We start from the raw sequence: 15,839 nt of genomic DNA, 5'->3' as shown, positions 1-15,839 counted from the left end.
GATAAAATAAATTAAAAAACAATTATTTGGTATAATAACTAGAAAAAATTAGCTATAACATTTCAAAATCCAACAAGCTGTATGATAAAACTTTAAAAATATATAGCATAGCAAAGCAACGTGCAGGATGAATAAGCAATAGGGTTGCAAGATTTCTGGTTGTGGTTAGTAACAAGCAGTTATCTAATGTGCTTCCGTGTATAAACTGACTTTTAAAATATAAATTGTCTTGCGTCTCTTTAAAAGCCATGCACGCTGTTGAACTTTTGTGGGTTCTCCAATGGATACAGACCACCAGGTTTGGGGAGGAGGGGAGCAGACTGCCTGTTTCGTTTTATAAATTACCTCCTAAGTGGTAGAGACAAAATGCATTGGTCTGTAAGTGGCCACCATACCTGCCTGGCCAGAGCAGCTCATTCCAAGTCACCGGGTGTGCCTCTAACAAATGAGGAGGAAGGAAAAATGCTAGCTTTCCTGTTCTGTAAATAGTTATTCCTATTTCCCTGAGGTGGTAAAATTAATGTTGCCTTCTTAAAGCAAGAATAAAAGGCTCCTTCCCAAGTCCTGAAATTCTCTACCATATAGTGCCGACAATGATTTTCTCTAGAAAAAAAGGTTTCCGTTTTCTTCCTTTTGCTAGGGCCCTGGACGCAATATCACTTCCCTGTAACCACTGGTTTCTACATTTTACTGATACTTTGGCATCGGTCCTACTTTGCTTTATTTAGGTTTTTGTTGTTGTTGTTGTTTTTCCCCCTCTGGGGAAGAGTTCAATTACCCTGATTGAATGAGGAAAAGCTCAGGCCTGAAGGAGGCCAGGACTCAAGAAGAGAGAGGCACAACCCAGTGAGGCTCTGCGCGGGGCCTTGCCCAGGGCGGGGCGCGGCAGCCGGGTCGCAGAGCCGCCCCACCGGGGACCGTCGCTCCGCAGGGCCGGCCGCGCCCTCGCCGTGGCTCGCAATAGGCACAACTGTACCTGACTCACGGATATGGGCTCCTCGGCGCCGCGCTCGTCGGCGGACTTGGGCACCTCAAGGCGGTCGATGAAAGTCTGCAGCTCCTTGCGGAACGCCTTCATCTGGGCATTGATGCGGTAGAGCAGCTCGTGCTCGCGGATGCGGCTGCCGTCGTCCTCCTCGTCCATCAGTCCGAACAGGTCCCCGTTGGCCACGTAGATGCGCGCCTCCGTGATGATGGTGCTCGTGTCGGCGATGAGCCGGTCGATGGTCTTGCCCAGGCGCTCGGCCTCCGAGCGGATGTCCTTCATCTGCTGCCGGTCGGAGAAGCTCTTGGGCCAGGGCCCGGGGGCCGGGTAGAAGGAGCGGGTGGGCGTCAGGCAGCGGATGTTGCGCACCTCCTCCGAGTCGCTCTCGCCGCCGATGGGCCCCTCGCGCTTGCGGTGCGGCGGCCGCGAGTCGTCGTCGCTCTCCTTCTTGCCCGCGTCGCTCTCGGCGTCGCTGTCGCGGGGGCTGCCGCGGATGCCCAGGTGCGAGGCCAGGTCGTAGCGCTGCATGTTGGACATGAGCACGCGGTTCTCGTACTGCAGCTGCATGACCTTGCCGCTGAGCTCGTTGATCTGCAGGCGCGCCGCCTTCAGCTCCTCCTGCAGGGCCTCGGTCTTGGCGCTGTCGTGGTGCCGCGCGCTCTCGTGGCCGCCAGACTTGTACTTGTACTTGTTGAGCTCTGCCGTGATGCGCTTGTTCTGCTCCTCCAGGTCTGCCACGTTTCTCCGCAGCAGCTCTGTCTCGTCTTCCACCAGCTGCAGGTGCTGCCGCAGCTCCGACAGGGATTCGCTCTGCTCCCTCATGAGCGGGTTGGCAGAGCCGTTGAAGTCATCGCCCCTCAGGTCGTCCAGTTCTGCCTTCAGCCCTCTGTTCTCCACCTCCAGTTCCACGATTTTCCTGCCCAGAATGTTGGCTTCTTCCTCCACCAGCCTCAGTCGGAGCTTGAGCTCCGCCTCCCTGGTGCTAGGCGGCCCCCCGGCTTCTCCTTTGGGCAGAGGGCTGTCCAGATCCCCATAAAAGGATCTGTACTTCTGCAGCTCATGTTCGAATCTGTCCTTTTCTTTATCAATCTTGGCCATTTTCTTTCTCATCAGAGCAGCTTCTTCCTTAACGAACTGCAGCTGGCATTTCAGATCTTCATTGTCCTCCTCATTTGGGGAAAAGAGGGGGAAAGAATAGATCATTTTCATGTAAAGCAAGAAAACAACCAAAAAGGACACCTGCAAAATTAAGACCTGATTTGAGAAAGAGTAAAAAGAAGATGCTGTTTATTTCTCCAAGTCATTTAGATTCTTTGGCAATAAAAGATTAGAAGGATATTACACCCTAGAAGAAGAAAAATCACAAAAAGAGAAAAAGTGTGGTCAACATTTTCAGAGTTATTTTATGTTGGAACTGCACATAACTGCTTGGCAATCATTTTAACATTGCATTTTGTTTGTTTTGTTGTGTGTGTGCATTTTACCTGGTTTGAATTCCTCCAACTTTAATAAATATGAGACCTATTCCCTGGAAGGAAGATATGGTTCATATGCAGTCACTGCCATTTATTGAGCACTTATTCTGGGCCAGATATTGTAAAAATTCTTCAAATAATTAACATTCAGAGTAAATTTATGAGTGGGTATTACAATTTCTGGTTCAAAGATTTTAGGTAACTTGTTCAAGGTCACACAGCTAACAAGTGGTAAAGGATAAAGGTGAAATTCAAATTCAGTTCTGACACTAAAGCTGTGTGTTATACAGAAAGTAATCTGCCCTCCATCTTTTTTCAAGGGAGGACTTTTTTTTAAGGGCCTTTAAAGTGGGACACAGTTTAATGCTGGAGTGGCCCATCCGAGAAATTGGTAAACATTCTATCTAGGCGGCTTTTAAAAATGGATGTACTCCCAGCAGGCTGAAATGGCTAGAGTTGGTTCTGCCTGGCAAAAGGATAATGGAGTAGACCCCACAGAAGTTAGTTTCTCTGTCACATTCCTGTGTCACCCTTCAAAGCCATAATCATGGTAACTGACTCCAAAGCTCAGGTCCACTGGGTAAGGATGTGAGAATGTGATGCACAGAAGTGATGGCTGAAGCTGTTGCAATGGTAACAGAGGTAACCAAGGAGGAGGAGAAAAGAAAGGGAGACATAAGATATGGTCAGAGTCAGGGTGGTGGAGGACAGTCTAAGGCCCTGGAGGCCACTATTAGAAGTGATGCTTGAAGAGAAAGGTGGCCAAAAATAGCAAATATATTTCTTAGGCAGACTAGACTGTGTTGGGAAGAAAGAGTCGATGAGGCTGGGAAGATAGGTTGGGGCTACTTCTATGGTGGAAGTCCTTGATTTCCAGTAAGGCTTTTACTTGCTAGTACAGCACGCACACAAAAGAACTGGCATAATCCTGCATTTTGAATCTAATGAAAACAACAGTGGGTATGAAAGACAAGCGCAGACTGGAGCAGAGCAACACTTCACTCAGCTAAGTGAAACATATGAAAAGAGAAAAATGTCTGATTTGTGTGTATGTAAGCTCTCCTGGCCAAAGGAATGCAAATACAAAAATTATTTTAAAATTTGGCCATATACTACATGTGACAAAGGCATTATGAGGGAAAGAGAGGCATTAGGGGAATGATGGGCAAAGATATCCTTTTACTTAATTAAAAATAAATCTTTTCAAGATACAAAGTGTGATTGTTTCCACAAGGCTAAGAGATTAAGAACTCTCTATACCAATGTGACTTGCCTCCTCATCTGGTAACCTAACTTTTTTGAGCTGCTTTTGGAACATATGTGATTGTTGTAAATAATAAACCAGAAATTGTATGGAACATGTCTGGCCTATAGTTACTGGGTAGCAAATGCTTACTCCTATTTTCTTCAGTGAATGGTAGGCAAGAAAAATTAAAATTCTGTGAGATGTGGAGCAAGTGGTCTCCAATTTTTATTTAGATTACAGACTCACTCACAGGAAGATACAAATTGCATATGACAATGTGGACATAAAGACGATGAAGCACCATAAAGAAGTAAGCTGAGCCCGGCTTTGGCTTAAAATAGCCACTACCAGAAGGTAAAATTGCTTTCTAATACATTACATGTATTAACTCATTTAATGCTTACAACTACCCTCTATCATGAACCCCAATTTTGAGAGAAGGAAACTGAAAGTAAGAAGTCACTTGCCTAGGGTCATACAGCTGGTATATGGCAGAGATAAGGTTTCAATGTAGGGAACCTGGCCCTAAAGCCGCTGTTATTAATTCTATATTAGACTATTTCTCAGTAAACAAAGTTGCTGTGCTGCTGGCACAACATGTAAAGAACAGATCAAAGAAGCTGAAGATTAATGAAGTGAAATACAGAACTATGCACAATAGTATTAGGTTGAACCATATGAGCCATTATTTCTGTCAGTCAAAATCAGTAGGATATTGGCAATTTCAGAAGGGTCATCCTAGAAAACAGGGACATGGTAGTGAGCAAAAGCATGTGCACAAGGTGGTGAGTTATGCTAGACAATGAGGATTCAAAGCTGAATAAGATGGCCCGTGCCTACAAAATGCCCCTGGCTAAGCAGGGGAGATGAATATGTAGACAAGAATTATAGCAGAATGTGATGTTTGTGGTATTGTAAGAATGTGGAACACTGGTCCTCAACCTTAACTGAACAACAGAATAATCTCAGAGCCATTTTTATAATTTAGATCTCCCATCGAGACAAACCAGATCAATCTCCTGGAATGTGTTTTTGAAAAGCGACAGTCAATAACCTCTGATAAGAGACAAACTGGAAATGATAGCAGGGACTTTACATGCCACAACAGTATATTTATAAATTCCCTAGGAAGCTGTGCCCATGAAATGAAAATTAGTGGATTATAATACGTCTTGAGTTTTGTAGGTCCCAAGTCCCACTGAGAAACCAATAATGCTTTGATGTCTTTTGCAGAAAGGTGCACACATGTACAGGTAGTCCTGGGTCCTTAGAGCCAGGAACAAACTGTTAAAAATTCCTGGATTAGAGAATGTCATTGAAAAGAATAAATACACTTTAACATAAGAAGCAGGAGAGTAAGACAAATAGCAATGTGTGGATTTTTAAGAAATGAACTGCTGATTAAAGCTGATTTATGGTTTTAGAGCAGGGGGCATAGAGCATCTATTCCCAAAACAAGGTGGGGAACACGGTTGATAACATGTGAAATGACCCGCAGTAGAATATTTAGAGTGATGTGGCTAAAGTTATGGGAAAAACAGAGTGGGGAAAGCTGGGAAGTCTACAACATATGTGCATTTATCAAAGGAACGGACAGAAAGGTACAAAAGAGAGTAATGATCTTGGTATGAGAGTGTGATTTCAGAAATGCTGAGGCCATAAATGTTCCCGTACAAGTACCAGGTGAAAAATTAATCAGAGGGGTAAAATAACAGAGCAGGGAGAGAAAATGGAAAAAATAAACATTTAATGCTAAAAAATGATTGAGATCAACTTTTTCTATTTTTGAATGTTTAAATGCTTTTCAGTTAATTATCATCTAATGAGAAAGTATCTTGTAAGAATAAAAAATATGCACACATAAAATAATACAGATTCTAACTAAATTCAAAAGTCAACATCCAGCCACACGTTTTGGAGAGCCTCCTATAACATCACTTCTGCCCTCAATATTTCCTCTTCTACTTTAAAATCTCCCTCATTGCCACCATCAGCAACCTCTGCTCATTCTGGAAGCAGGGCTGGTCCTTTCCTTGGCTGTGTTTCTAAGGTTCTTAACAATCCCTTATTGAGTACATCTTTTAAGTTTTATTTTTCACTTCCTTTCTATGGCTTCCCCAATCAATGGTTCGGAGAATTACTTCATTCTAGGACTTCCTAAAGACATCACCAGCCTCTCTTTCCCCTCCACCATCCCTTCCTACAACATTCCTTTCTTAGTACTCCTCTGACACTATAGGAACAGCCATTCTACTGGCCTTATTAATTCAGAGAGAACAAGATTAGCACCATGGGTACAGTTCCCAAATATAGCAACACACAAAATAATAATGACATTTTGCTACGTGCTTACAATGTAAAAGCAATTTTAATTGCGATGTTAGTGCCGGCTTCATAAGCACATATACTGAATGCTTTAACCTGCCTGTATCTACTCTACATAATCAAGTATAAGCAATTTGACTTCTTTCTGCATGAGTGTATCTGTCTATTCATATTGTATCTATTCACAAATACAGTCTATTATTATGTACATTTAGGGATGCTTGATTTACTAGTTAAAATCTTATTTCCACATACCTCTGTGGGAGTCTGTTGAGTCTTTTTTTCAGATTTTGGCAAGTCTTTGCTTCCTCTTCTTTTTAAAGATAACTGAAACAAAGCATGAATATAGTTAATTTGGTAAATATTAATTTTAATTCAATGTTGTGTCTTTAAGTGTCTTAGTCTGACATGATAAAACCAAGCTGAATAAAAAGATTTATTTCATTAATCATTAAGGAGGGAAACAATCTAAGTTAGGTAAATTTAGATATATTTTTACTTTGGATTGGGACATACATCACAGAAAATAATTGCAAATTATCTGATTAATTGAAAAAAATACAGGAAACCTACTATGAAAATCCAGAACAACTTGAACAAAATTTAGATTGACAACTCAATATAATATATAAGGGCAAATGCTTGTTAGAATGCCACATCACCTAAAAAAAGGAATATTATTTCCAGAGTTGAAGTTAAGTTGCGATAAGCTTGAAAAGACAACCTTTGGTGGATTTTTAGAATTTGAAGAATTTCATTCTCCCCTCACCACACATTCATGCAAACTCACATGATACTTATTACACATAGACACACACGTGTGAAATACAAACCCGGAATGGCAGGGACTCCACAGTGAAATGGACCACCAATCAGCACCAATATTTTACAAAACTTATTCTTAGAACACCCTTTCTAGCCTCACATTGCAGAAGCTGAAACTAAAGCTTAGAAAGGTTAAGAAATGATCTAAAGCAAGGATTCTCAAAGGATGAGCCCCAGAACAACATCTCCGGTGTCAGCTGGAAACTTGTGAGAAATGCAAAATTTCAGGATCCATCCCAGACCTACTGAATCAGGAATTCTGGGAGTAGGACCCAGATATCTGTAATTTAACAAGCTCCATCAGGTGATCCGGTAGGTGCTAAAGTTTGAGAACCACTGGTCTAAAATCATGCAATAAGTGAAAGAGTCAGATCTTGACTCAAGTCTTGCTGCTGTTTAACCACTGTCTAATAGAATTCGTAGGAGAAAACCTTATTCTAGTCTGGAGCTGGAGATGGTGTGGGTAGCTAGGGATGATTTCCAGGAAAAAATAACATCTTACCTTGAACCTGGTGGGTGAGAAGTCCAGCCAGGCAAAGAGGGATTGGACGGGGAGGGAAAAGCAAAGCATTCCATGTGGAAGGAACATATCTGGGATGCAAAGAAATTCAGTATGGCTGGAACTGAGTCTGAGGAGAGGAGTGACATGAGATTTGCTGGAAGAATAAATCAGATCTTGAAGGATGTTGAGTAGAGTTTGGATTTTATCCTACTGAGGTAGAATTATCCTTCTGAGGCTAATTAGAAGCACAGAAGAATTTGAGACCATCATAGAAGAAATACAAAGACTTAAAGGTGACAGTTTAAATGGCCATGAGGCTAAGGGATGGCAGCAAGGGAAATGGGAGAAAGCATGCTCTAGTTCTGAAAACCGTTTTTGGTCTCCGTGTTTCATTCATTCCACAGATATTTGCTGGGTTCCAGGCTTATATAGGGTACTATATAGTAGACAAGCAGGACTAAGATACGTGATCTCTCTCCAAAGAGCTAAGATGATAAAAAGGAAGCAGGCAATTAGCAAAAACAGTGGGCAAAATTAACTAAGGCAATATATGTAGAGCAAGCAAAGGACAGAGAGTGCAGAGGAAAAAGCTCCGAAATTCAGATCTGGGGAATCAGGGAAAATCGTCCAAGGGCAGTGGCCTTTGCGCTGACCTTTGAAGGACGTGCAGGAATTAATCAGGGAGATAACTGAGTGAACAGAAGGAGTGAAGGCATGGAGGGATAAGTGTGCCTCAACCGTGACCTCTGAAAAGAAGTAATGGAGCTAGGGTCACTATGGAGATGGAAGAGAAGACGCTGGAAAGATAGAGGTCAGGCTTGTGGCACTGAGAAATTTAGATATCCTGTGGGCAATGTTAAAATGAGCCCTCTAATACAGGAGAAATGCTGAAACTAGGCCAGTCACTCCTGAGAGGCATTTTCTACATTACTTTTATTTAAATATCACCCAAGTGGAGTGTCAAAACAGATACAGCTCTGGGAAAACGTCTCCCTTTATATAATGGTATATTGCCTTTCAGGTGCCCCCAGGACTGCAGGTAACTTTAAGTATCACAGTTAAATTCTCAATAAATATTTGACCATCTTTTCATGTTTCAGTAAAATTTGATTAATATTCTGACTCCTAGCTAGAGAAAGTTAGAGAAATAAGTTCAAATAGTCCCTTTTTTGTGAGGATAAAACTGTCACCTCCCCCTTGCTCATCCCCCCCGCCCCCCCCCACACACACACCTTGAGCCCCATAAAAATGAGCACTTCAGAGGGTGACGTTTGGGAATCTAGAAATAAATCTTAGATTTTCATCTTTGTTTGCAAAGTAGGCACTTGAGATGGTTCTCTAGATAAATAAGTCGAAAACATTTCTGAACCACTTCTTAATTCCTTGCATTCGCAACCTCAGCTTGGGCAAAAAAGGCTGCTGTTCTTTTTTATCCTTGTGAAGGCCGGGAATTAAGGAGTTTTGCCAATTGTGTGTTTCCCCAGAAATTATATAAAAGGGATTGCTTGTGTTCTCAAAATGTTTTGAGATTGTCTTTTTCCCTAAATTGAAATTTAGTCCTCTTCTTAATGTGTAGCACTTTTGTTTTCTGCAATTAAACAACAGGGAATAATCTTTCTAAAATGGGTCTGAAAGATACATCATGTGCTTAAAAGTCTAGATTTTTGATAAAAATTAAAGAAAAATCCATTTGTATGGTGATTAGATCAAGGAAGAAACTATAATTATATTACTAACATTTATTTGGCACTAAATATCTACCATGCACTTTTCCCAAGCATGCTATATGTATTTGCTCATTTAATCTTCACAACAGCCATACAAGTGGATACCATTACCTGAATCACATGAAGGTAATTCACTCAGTTAGGAATTGGTAGAAATAGGATTCAAACCCAAGTCTTACAGTTTGAGTTCTTACTCTTAACAATGACATTATACAGGTAATCCAAATAAAAAAAGTGTAACCTAGAAAACAAGGCGATATTATTTCTCAGCATAGCCTTTCCTAAATTGCTAGAGCTGTGCTATTTTACATATATTATGCATGCACAGTGTGTCTTTGTATTCACAACACAGAGGCCAGCAGAAGGGAGACACACACTCACTGGTTCTCACAGTCGTCCTGCAAATAATTATGGGACGCACTGAGATGATGACTGAAAGCTGGAGGGAAAGTGAGAGAGGCTGGAGGCCTGACTCCAACCTGTCTTGGAAGAGAACAGGAGGCACACTTGTCCCAAGTGGAAGTTTTCCTCCTTCTCTAAGTCCCTGACATTGGGGAAGGGGCAGATGAAGGCTCCCAGAGAAACTGCTTATGACCACATTCTTCAGTCTCTCCCCTAACAGCATAAAACAGGATCTCAAACTTTATTCTAAGGCATGATCTGGAGGTAAGATGAAGATGTGGTGAAAAAAAGGCAGATACCGGGGTGACTGTCTACCACGCCAATCAGATCATGCCATTCTGTGCAAAATCTTTCAATGGTTTCCCATTTCATTCAAAGTCAAAGCCGCACTTTGCTAAGATGTACAAGAACCTGACTGCACATTAGATTTATCCTTGCTTAAAAAATACTTAATGCTTTAAAAGTACTTAATCAGGTCTCAGCCCAAACAAATTAAAACAGATTCTGGGGTGGGTCCAGGCATTCTTTTTTTGAAGCTCCCAGGATGAGTACATGTAAGCTGCCTCTGTGAACTGCTACCTGGCTATAGTTGGTCATCCTAACCCCACCGTAAACAAGCTCTCCAACCTCATCTCCCACCATCGTCCTCCCCTGCCTTCTTTGCTCAGATGTCCTTGCAATTCCTCAAACATGCCAAGCATCCTCCAGATTTGTAGCCTTTGGGCTTACGGTTCCCCCTGCCTGTAACACTCTTTTCACATTGACTCTCATGACGACTTGCACAGTTCCTTTGGGTTCCCTAATCAGAGACCTTCCCTGACCATGTCTCACAAAATAACACACATACTTTCCCCTCTCTTGCTCCATGCACTCCCTTCCTTTCTTACTATGTTTTATTTTCCTCCACTGTTCCTCTTCCTAACTGACCTTTTGTGTATTTATGTTTGGTCAATGTCTGTCGCCTCATTCTAGATTGCAAGCTTCATAAGAGCAGGCGCTTTGATTTGTTTCCTGTTACAGCCCCAGCACTTAAAAAAAATACATGGCACAAAGTAGTTGTTTAGTCAATACTTGTTGAAGGAAAAAATGGCTACTTCAGCCTTATTTCTTATACCGATTTGCTTTGGAAGCATCCTAACACAAGAAATTTTCAGATTAAAACAATCAATTGATAAATGGCCTATTTTAGAAGTCCATTTTAAAAGTTCCACCTAAAGATGGTAAAATAAAAATGACTTAATTTTTTCAACAAAGACTAAGGAGCAAAAATGTATGTGATGAAAAGCATTTAGAATGGGACATAATATATGCCTTCATTATATTCCAATACTTTTCTTGAATTCTACCAATCCATTTTCACCAGTATCATGAATTACAAATTCAGGATCACAAAATCATTTATCCTCTCTCACTGGTCCTCTAAGTCCCCAGAGCCCGCTGTTTCCTTCTTTCTGCTCTGTACTCCCAGGTCTTTCTACAGGGGTCTCTTCTTTTTCCAAAAGGCATGGAAAGGCTGCTTGGGCAGGAGTCAATGATTCTCTGACTTTTCACTTTTCCTAGCCTCATGTGACAACTATGATGGGTACTAAGTTACTTTCCATGTAATATGATTTGTCAAGGGTCTGTAAAAGATAATATGGAAATTATGGGCATAAAGTCTTCTAACCTTTCCACCCCAAGCAGTGTCTATTATATATTAGATTTAAGAGTTTTAATTGTAATTAAGACTTGCCATAGTTACCTGTTTACAAAACTGGCTGTATTTTATCCCTCCCAGTAGGTAGATCTGTTTGCCATGGGTCCCATCAGGAGGCGGTCTATTTCTATGTATCTTCAATTCGGTTGGCCTTGTGACTTGTTTTGACCAATAAAATGCAGTGGGAATAAAATATGATAGAAGACATGGTGTGCTAGTAATGAGCCTACCCTCAAAAGATCTTGAAGATTTCTGTTCACTTTCTCTTTTGATATTGCCTTCAGGATAAAAAGAGTCATATAGCCTAGTTGCTCTTCTTGCCCCAGCCAATAGTAAACAACCCCCAAAAGCAGAGCCCCCAACCTGTCAGCTGACTACAAATCCATGCATGAACCCAACTGAAAACATTCTTAATCTGATTGTCTTGAAAAAATTGAAAGTTCTCCAAAGACAAAAGAGAAATGTTGTAACACAAAGTACTTATGATTGAAATGTTTGTGGTTCCTCGTATTTTACATCATTAGTGTAGTCTGAATGACTGTGTATAGTTTAGAGGTCTTCATGATCACATTTTAAAATTAGGTAAATGACTTCATCTTTAGAGGTTGAATTCATTTTTAATTTTCATTTTACTTTATACAATATATAGACAGTTCCCTATTCTCTACATTTAGAAGTATAAACAATACAAAGCTGTTAATTCTGTACATAATTTTTATAATTATGATGTAACTCTAACCTATCCTCAAAATAAACAGAATGTGCAAAAAAGAAAAAAGGAAAAAAACATAATTCTGTGAAAAAACTCCCAGAACTATGAACTAAATAACTGACTGTTGATTTAAACCATTAAATTTGTGGATGGTTTGTTACACAGCAAAAGCTAACATACATTTTCCAAATACTTTTCACCACTGGGATTTAAAGACATTATACTAATGAAACAGGAGGACTGAATTCAGTTGATGTTTGGAAGAAAAATTCCTTACTCAAATTCCAGAAAAGCGAAAGAATGAGAGGTCTCTCTAAGCCAACTCAGCAGGTAAACTCTGACCTACGTGGGACATGACTCCCAGGGATGTAACTCTCCCTAGCAATGTGGGTTGTGACTCCCAGGGATGAGACTGGACCCTGCATCATGTGATTGAGAAAGCCTTCTGAACCAAAGGGGGAAGAGAAATGAAACAATAAAGTTTCAGTGGCTGAAAGATTTCAAATGATTAAGAGGTCATTCTGGAGGTAACTCTTATGCGTTATATAGATATCCCTTTTTAGTTTTTAGTTTATCAGAATAGTTAGAAGGAAATATCTGAAACTGCTGAACTGCAATCCAGTATCCTTGATTCTTGAAGGCAAGCATATAACTATATGGCTTATATGGTGTGACGTGTGACTGTGAAAATCTATGGCTCACACTCCCTTTACCCGGTGTATTGACAAATGAGTAGAAAAATGGGGACAAAAAGTAAATGACTGATATGGGGGAGAAGGGGTATGGGAAAAAAATAAAAGAATAAGAGGTAAAGGCCAGAACAAAGAGTTGAAGGGGGTTATTGAACAGGAAAAATATCAACATACATATTTTTTTCCAATATATTTTTACTGTTTTTTCTTTCCCTCTGCCTTGGCCAATATTTTTATTCCAGAAATTATTTTTAATGAAGCTGAGCTTTAAATAAATTATTTAAAAAACTCACCTTTCAGTTCTAAATTGCAGATGACTCATTTATTAAAAGAAGGTGTTCAATTAGCACCAAAGGCGTGATATGAGTTAAAAGCTAATAAAGTTCATGCTAGCATTCAGGCTTATTACAGTTCTGGCTCAGCACATTTTTGAAGTTTGTTTTCTATTTGAACTTAGCGTTTCTTCTTCATCTTCAGGGAGATGTGATGGACACATCTTCACTGTGTTTCCCTGGATCTAATTTATATCTGTTAACGCTGCCCTTAGTTTTAGCAAATTTTGTTTTTCCTTTCCTTTCTATGGTAGGGGAAGAAAAATAACTTCAATTTTCATCACACTCCTTATATAAGTCAATTTATAGAGATGAAACACATAAAGATGAATGACAGGAAGCTGTGCCCAGAAAATTCTCAACTATAATTTAAGGATTATATTTCCCAAACTTCTACTGTTGGCTAGTTAAGAAGGTCAGCATTTAGAAAAGAATGGAATTGAGGAGAGAGGAAGAGAAAGTCATCATTAATTCATCTACTCCAAGAAACCACCTTGGAAGATACAGAAAGGAGCTTGATCCACAATGTAAATCTGGGGTTTGTTCCCAGAATATAATAATAAGTAAGACAGCCATGGACTTTTCATTTTTTGGGGAACATGGTGATTCCCTTCTGGGACTCATCATTGACCTCAGAGTGGAGAGCTGTAAGTGGCACAAAGATGTACATAAATCAAAATTGTTCTGTCTGAAAATTATCTCCTTCCTTCCCATAAACCCAGCCCCACTCCTAACATCTGAGTTAAGAGACTGCCAAACGTTTTTCTTCTCTGTAATGAATGCCTAAATAAACACTTTAAGAGGTGAAAAAACTACTTTTCTTTGTTAAAAACCCAGATTCAATGCCAAACTGAATTATCTGGAAAAATGTTTATTTTTAAACATTTTAAATTTAAGAATCCAATGTAATTTCCTTTTCTTTGCTCCTCCATCTTTCTCTCTTAATGCAGAAGTAGCTATCTACAGCAGAGGTCAGATTGACAATGGATTTATGTGAATTTTCTATTTTTAAGGAATATTAATGAGTGAACTTTGTGGAGCATGCTATGAAACTCAGCCATCAATGAAAGAGGAAAATTTTAAACCTTCTGTGTGAAAATCAGGTTATCTTATTTCCTCAGGGCCAAATGGCTCTAGAGTTGCATAGTGTCTTTCGTTTCTAAAAGTCACCTTGGTGCCAATACTTTAGAATACTTCTGTTCTTTTTTTAGCAGATTCCTTGCAAAGAGTACTTAAAGGTCTTTGGATTGGACCCCAGTCTCCATGACTAGTACAGTACAATTTAGATAAGCAGGAAAGTTGAAAAGCAAAATGTTGACTTTAACTCCAGAAAAGCTAAGAGCTCTTTAGGCCCATAGGATATCAGAGAGAAGAAAAGTAATGAAGGTTTCTCTTGTTAATGGAACCAGCAGAAGTGAAATTGGGAGGAAACAGGAGATGTTGCTGTAATAGTTTGGGCTTTACAACCTTTATGAAAATATTTCCTTTAAAAGTCAGGTTTCGACTCAAAAATTGACTGCTTTCCATTGTGTGATTCATACCACATGATCAAAATATCTTCTAGATCCCTAGAGAGTTGGTCTCTGTATTCTCCAAGCTATTCTAAAGTCATGCAAGGGTCCTTAGTCTACTGGAGAGACGAATGAATAACCCTCATATCATTGTAGAAACCCTCTTTTGGAGCAAAGTATAGGTTGCTAAAGGATGTGCCAGATTGCCAAGAATAAACTGATAATAAAGCAAGATCACCTTGCTTTAAAAAAGCAAAGAACAACATGATAATAAGTGTTTCTCTGATGTTCATATATTGCACTTAGATGGATACACTGCAGAGGCCTCAGAAAGTACCACACATACCAACGGATTTAGGACTGGAAACTTCCTTGACTGAGATATGTGTTTTGTTGTTGTTGTTGTTGTTGTTGTTTAGGTTTGATGAGTTTTGTTTTTTTTTAATTAAGATTTACTCACATACCATATAATCATCCAAAGTATATAAGCCATTGATCACATTACCATCATATAGTTGTTCATTCATCATCCCTAACTATTTTCTTTTCAACATTTTCCTTGTACCAGAAAAAGTGAAAGACTTACAAGTTATGAGCAAAAACAGAACCCCCAAATTCTCCCTCCCCAGCCCCATTGTTCCTTTAGTTTTTTTGCCCCCATTTTTTTTACTTATCCATCCATACACTGGATAAAGGGGAGTGTGAGCCACATGGCTTTCCCAATCACATTGTCACCCCTTGTAAGCTCCATTGTTATACAATGATATATGTTTAAATCTGAGAACTTGGTTAATGACTTTCAAAATATTTGTTAAAATATTATTTTATGCTACCAATTCTTGATACACAGTAAAATGGATGCTACTAAGCCATGGATGATGTCAGTAAATTCAGAGATTTATAGTTCTTTTAATTTGCTCTGATTAATATATTGGGTTCTAAGCACCATTGCATTTAGCAATTAAAACACACTTAGAAAATTATGACTGGGCAGTGAGAGCTGTTCCTTGTGGCCTTTCTCTATATTGAGGCAAAGATAAAAACTGTCACCAACATTTATTAGATTGTGTCCCAACTGGTTTCTAAACCACTGATGCAGTGAAAGTAACATCATTATTGCACTGGATTCAGAATCTTGTAATAAAATATGCCTGAAGGGACTATTAAAAGATAGCAGGAAGCTGGAAGTGGGTAGGTATTACAAAAATGTTTAAAAATTATTCTTTAGACAATTACAAATTTTAAGATATTTCATAATAAAATTGTAAAGGTAGGAGTGTTCTGCAATTTTTGAAATGCACTGAAAATGAAGTAAAAACAAGTTTCTGGGGTAAATCCTAGGTTAGGTTAAAAAGGGACAGACCACAAATGTGCTTTACAATTTTTGGAATTAGTTGCCAAATTAAAAA

The 15,839-nt window shown here is 39.6% G+C and overlaps 1 protein-coding gene across 5 annotated transcripts in view; it reads right to left on the bottom strand.

Annotated features, from left to right (window-relative positions):
- The window catches only part of SOGA3 (SOGA family member 3), a 38,840-nt gene that overhangs the window by 332 nt on the left and 22,669 nt on the right, over nucleotides 1–15,839 (bottom strand). For 2 of the 5 annotated variants that reach the window (XM_037843160.1, XM_037843161.1), the window contains 2 exons: nucleotides 6,287–6,358; nucleotides 60–2,152 (listed from right to left, as the gene is read on the bottom strand). In XM_037843160.1, the coding sequence (XP_037699088.1) occupies nucleotides 800–2,152; nucleotides 6,287–6,358 (1,425 nt within the window). In that variant the 3' untranslated portion in view covers nucleotides 60–799. Of the gene's footprint in view, nucleotides 1–56; nucleotides 2,153–6,286; nucleotides 6,359–15,839 lie in introns of those variants that run through there. The other 3 variants (XM_037843163.1, XM_037843162.1, XM_037843165.1) reach the window with 3 other exon arrangements.

This window comes from Choloepus didactylus, chromosome 7, assembly GCF_015220235.1.
Source record: "Choloepus didactylus isolate mChoDid1 chromosome 7, mChoDid1.pri, whole genome shotgun sequence".
NCBI classification, from domain to species: Eukaryota; Metazoa; Chordata; class Mammalia; order Pilosa; family Megalonychidae; genus Choloepus; species Choloepus didactylus.
This window is presented reverse-complemented; position numbering and strand designations above follow the sequence as displayed.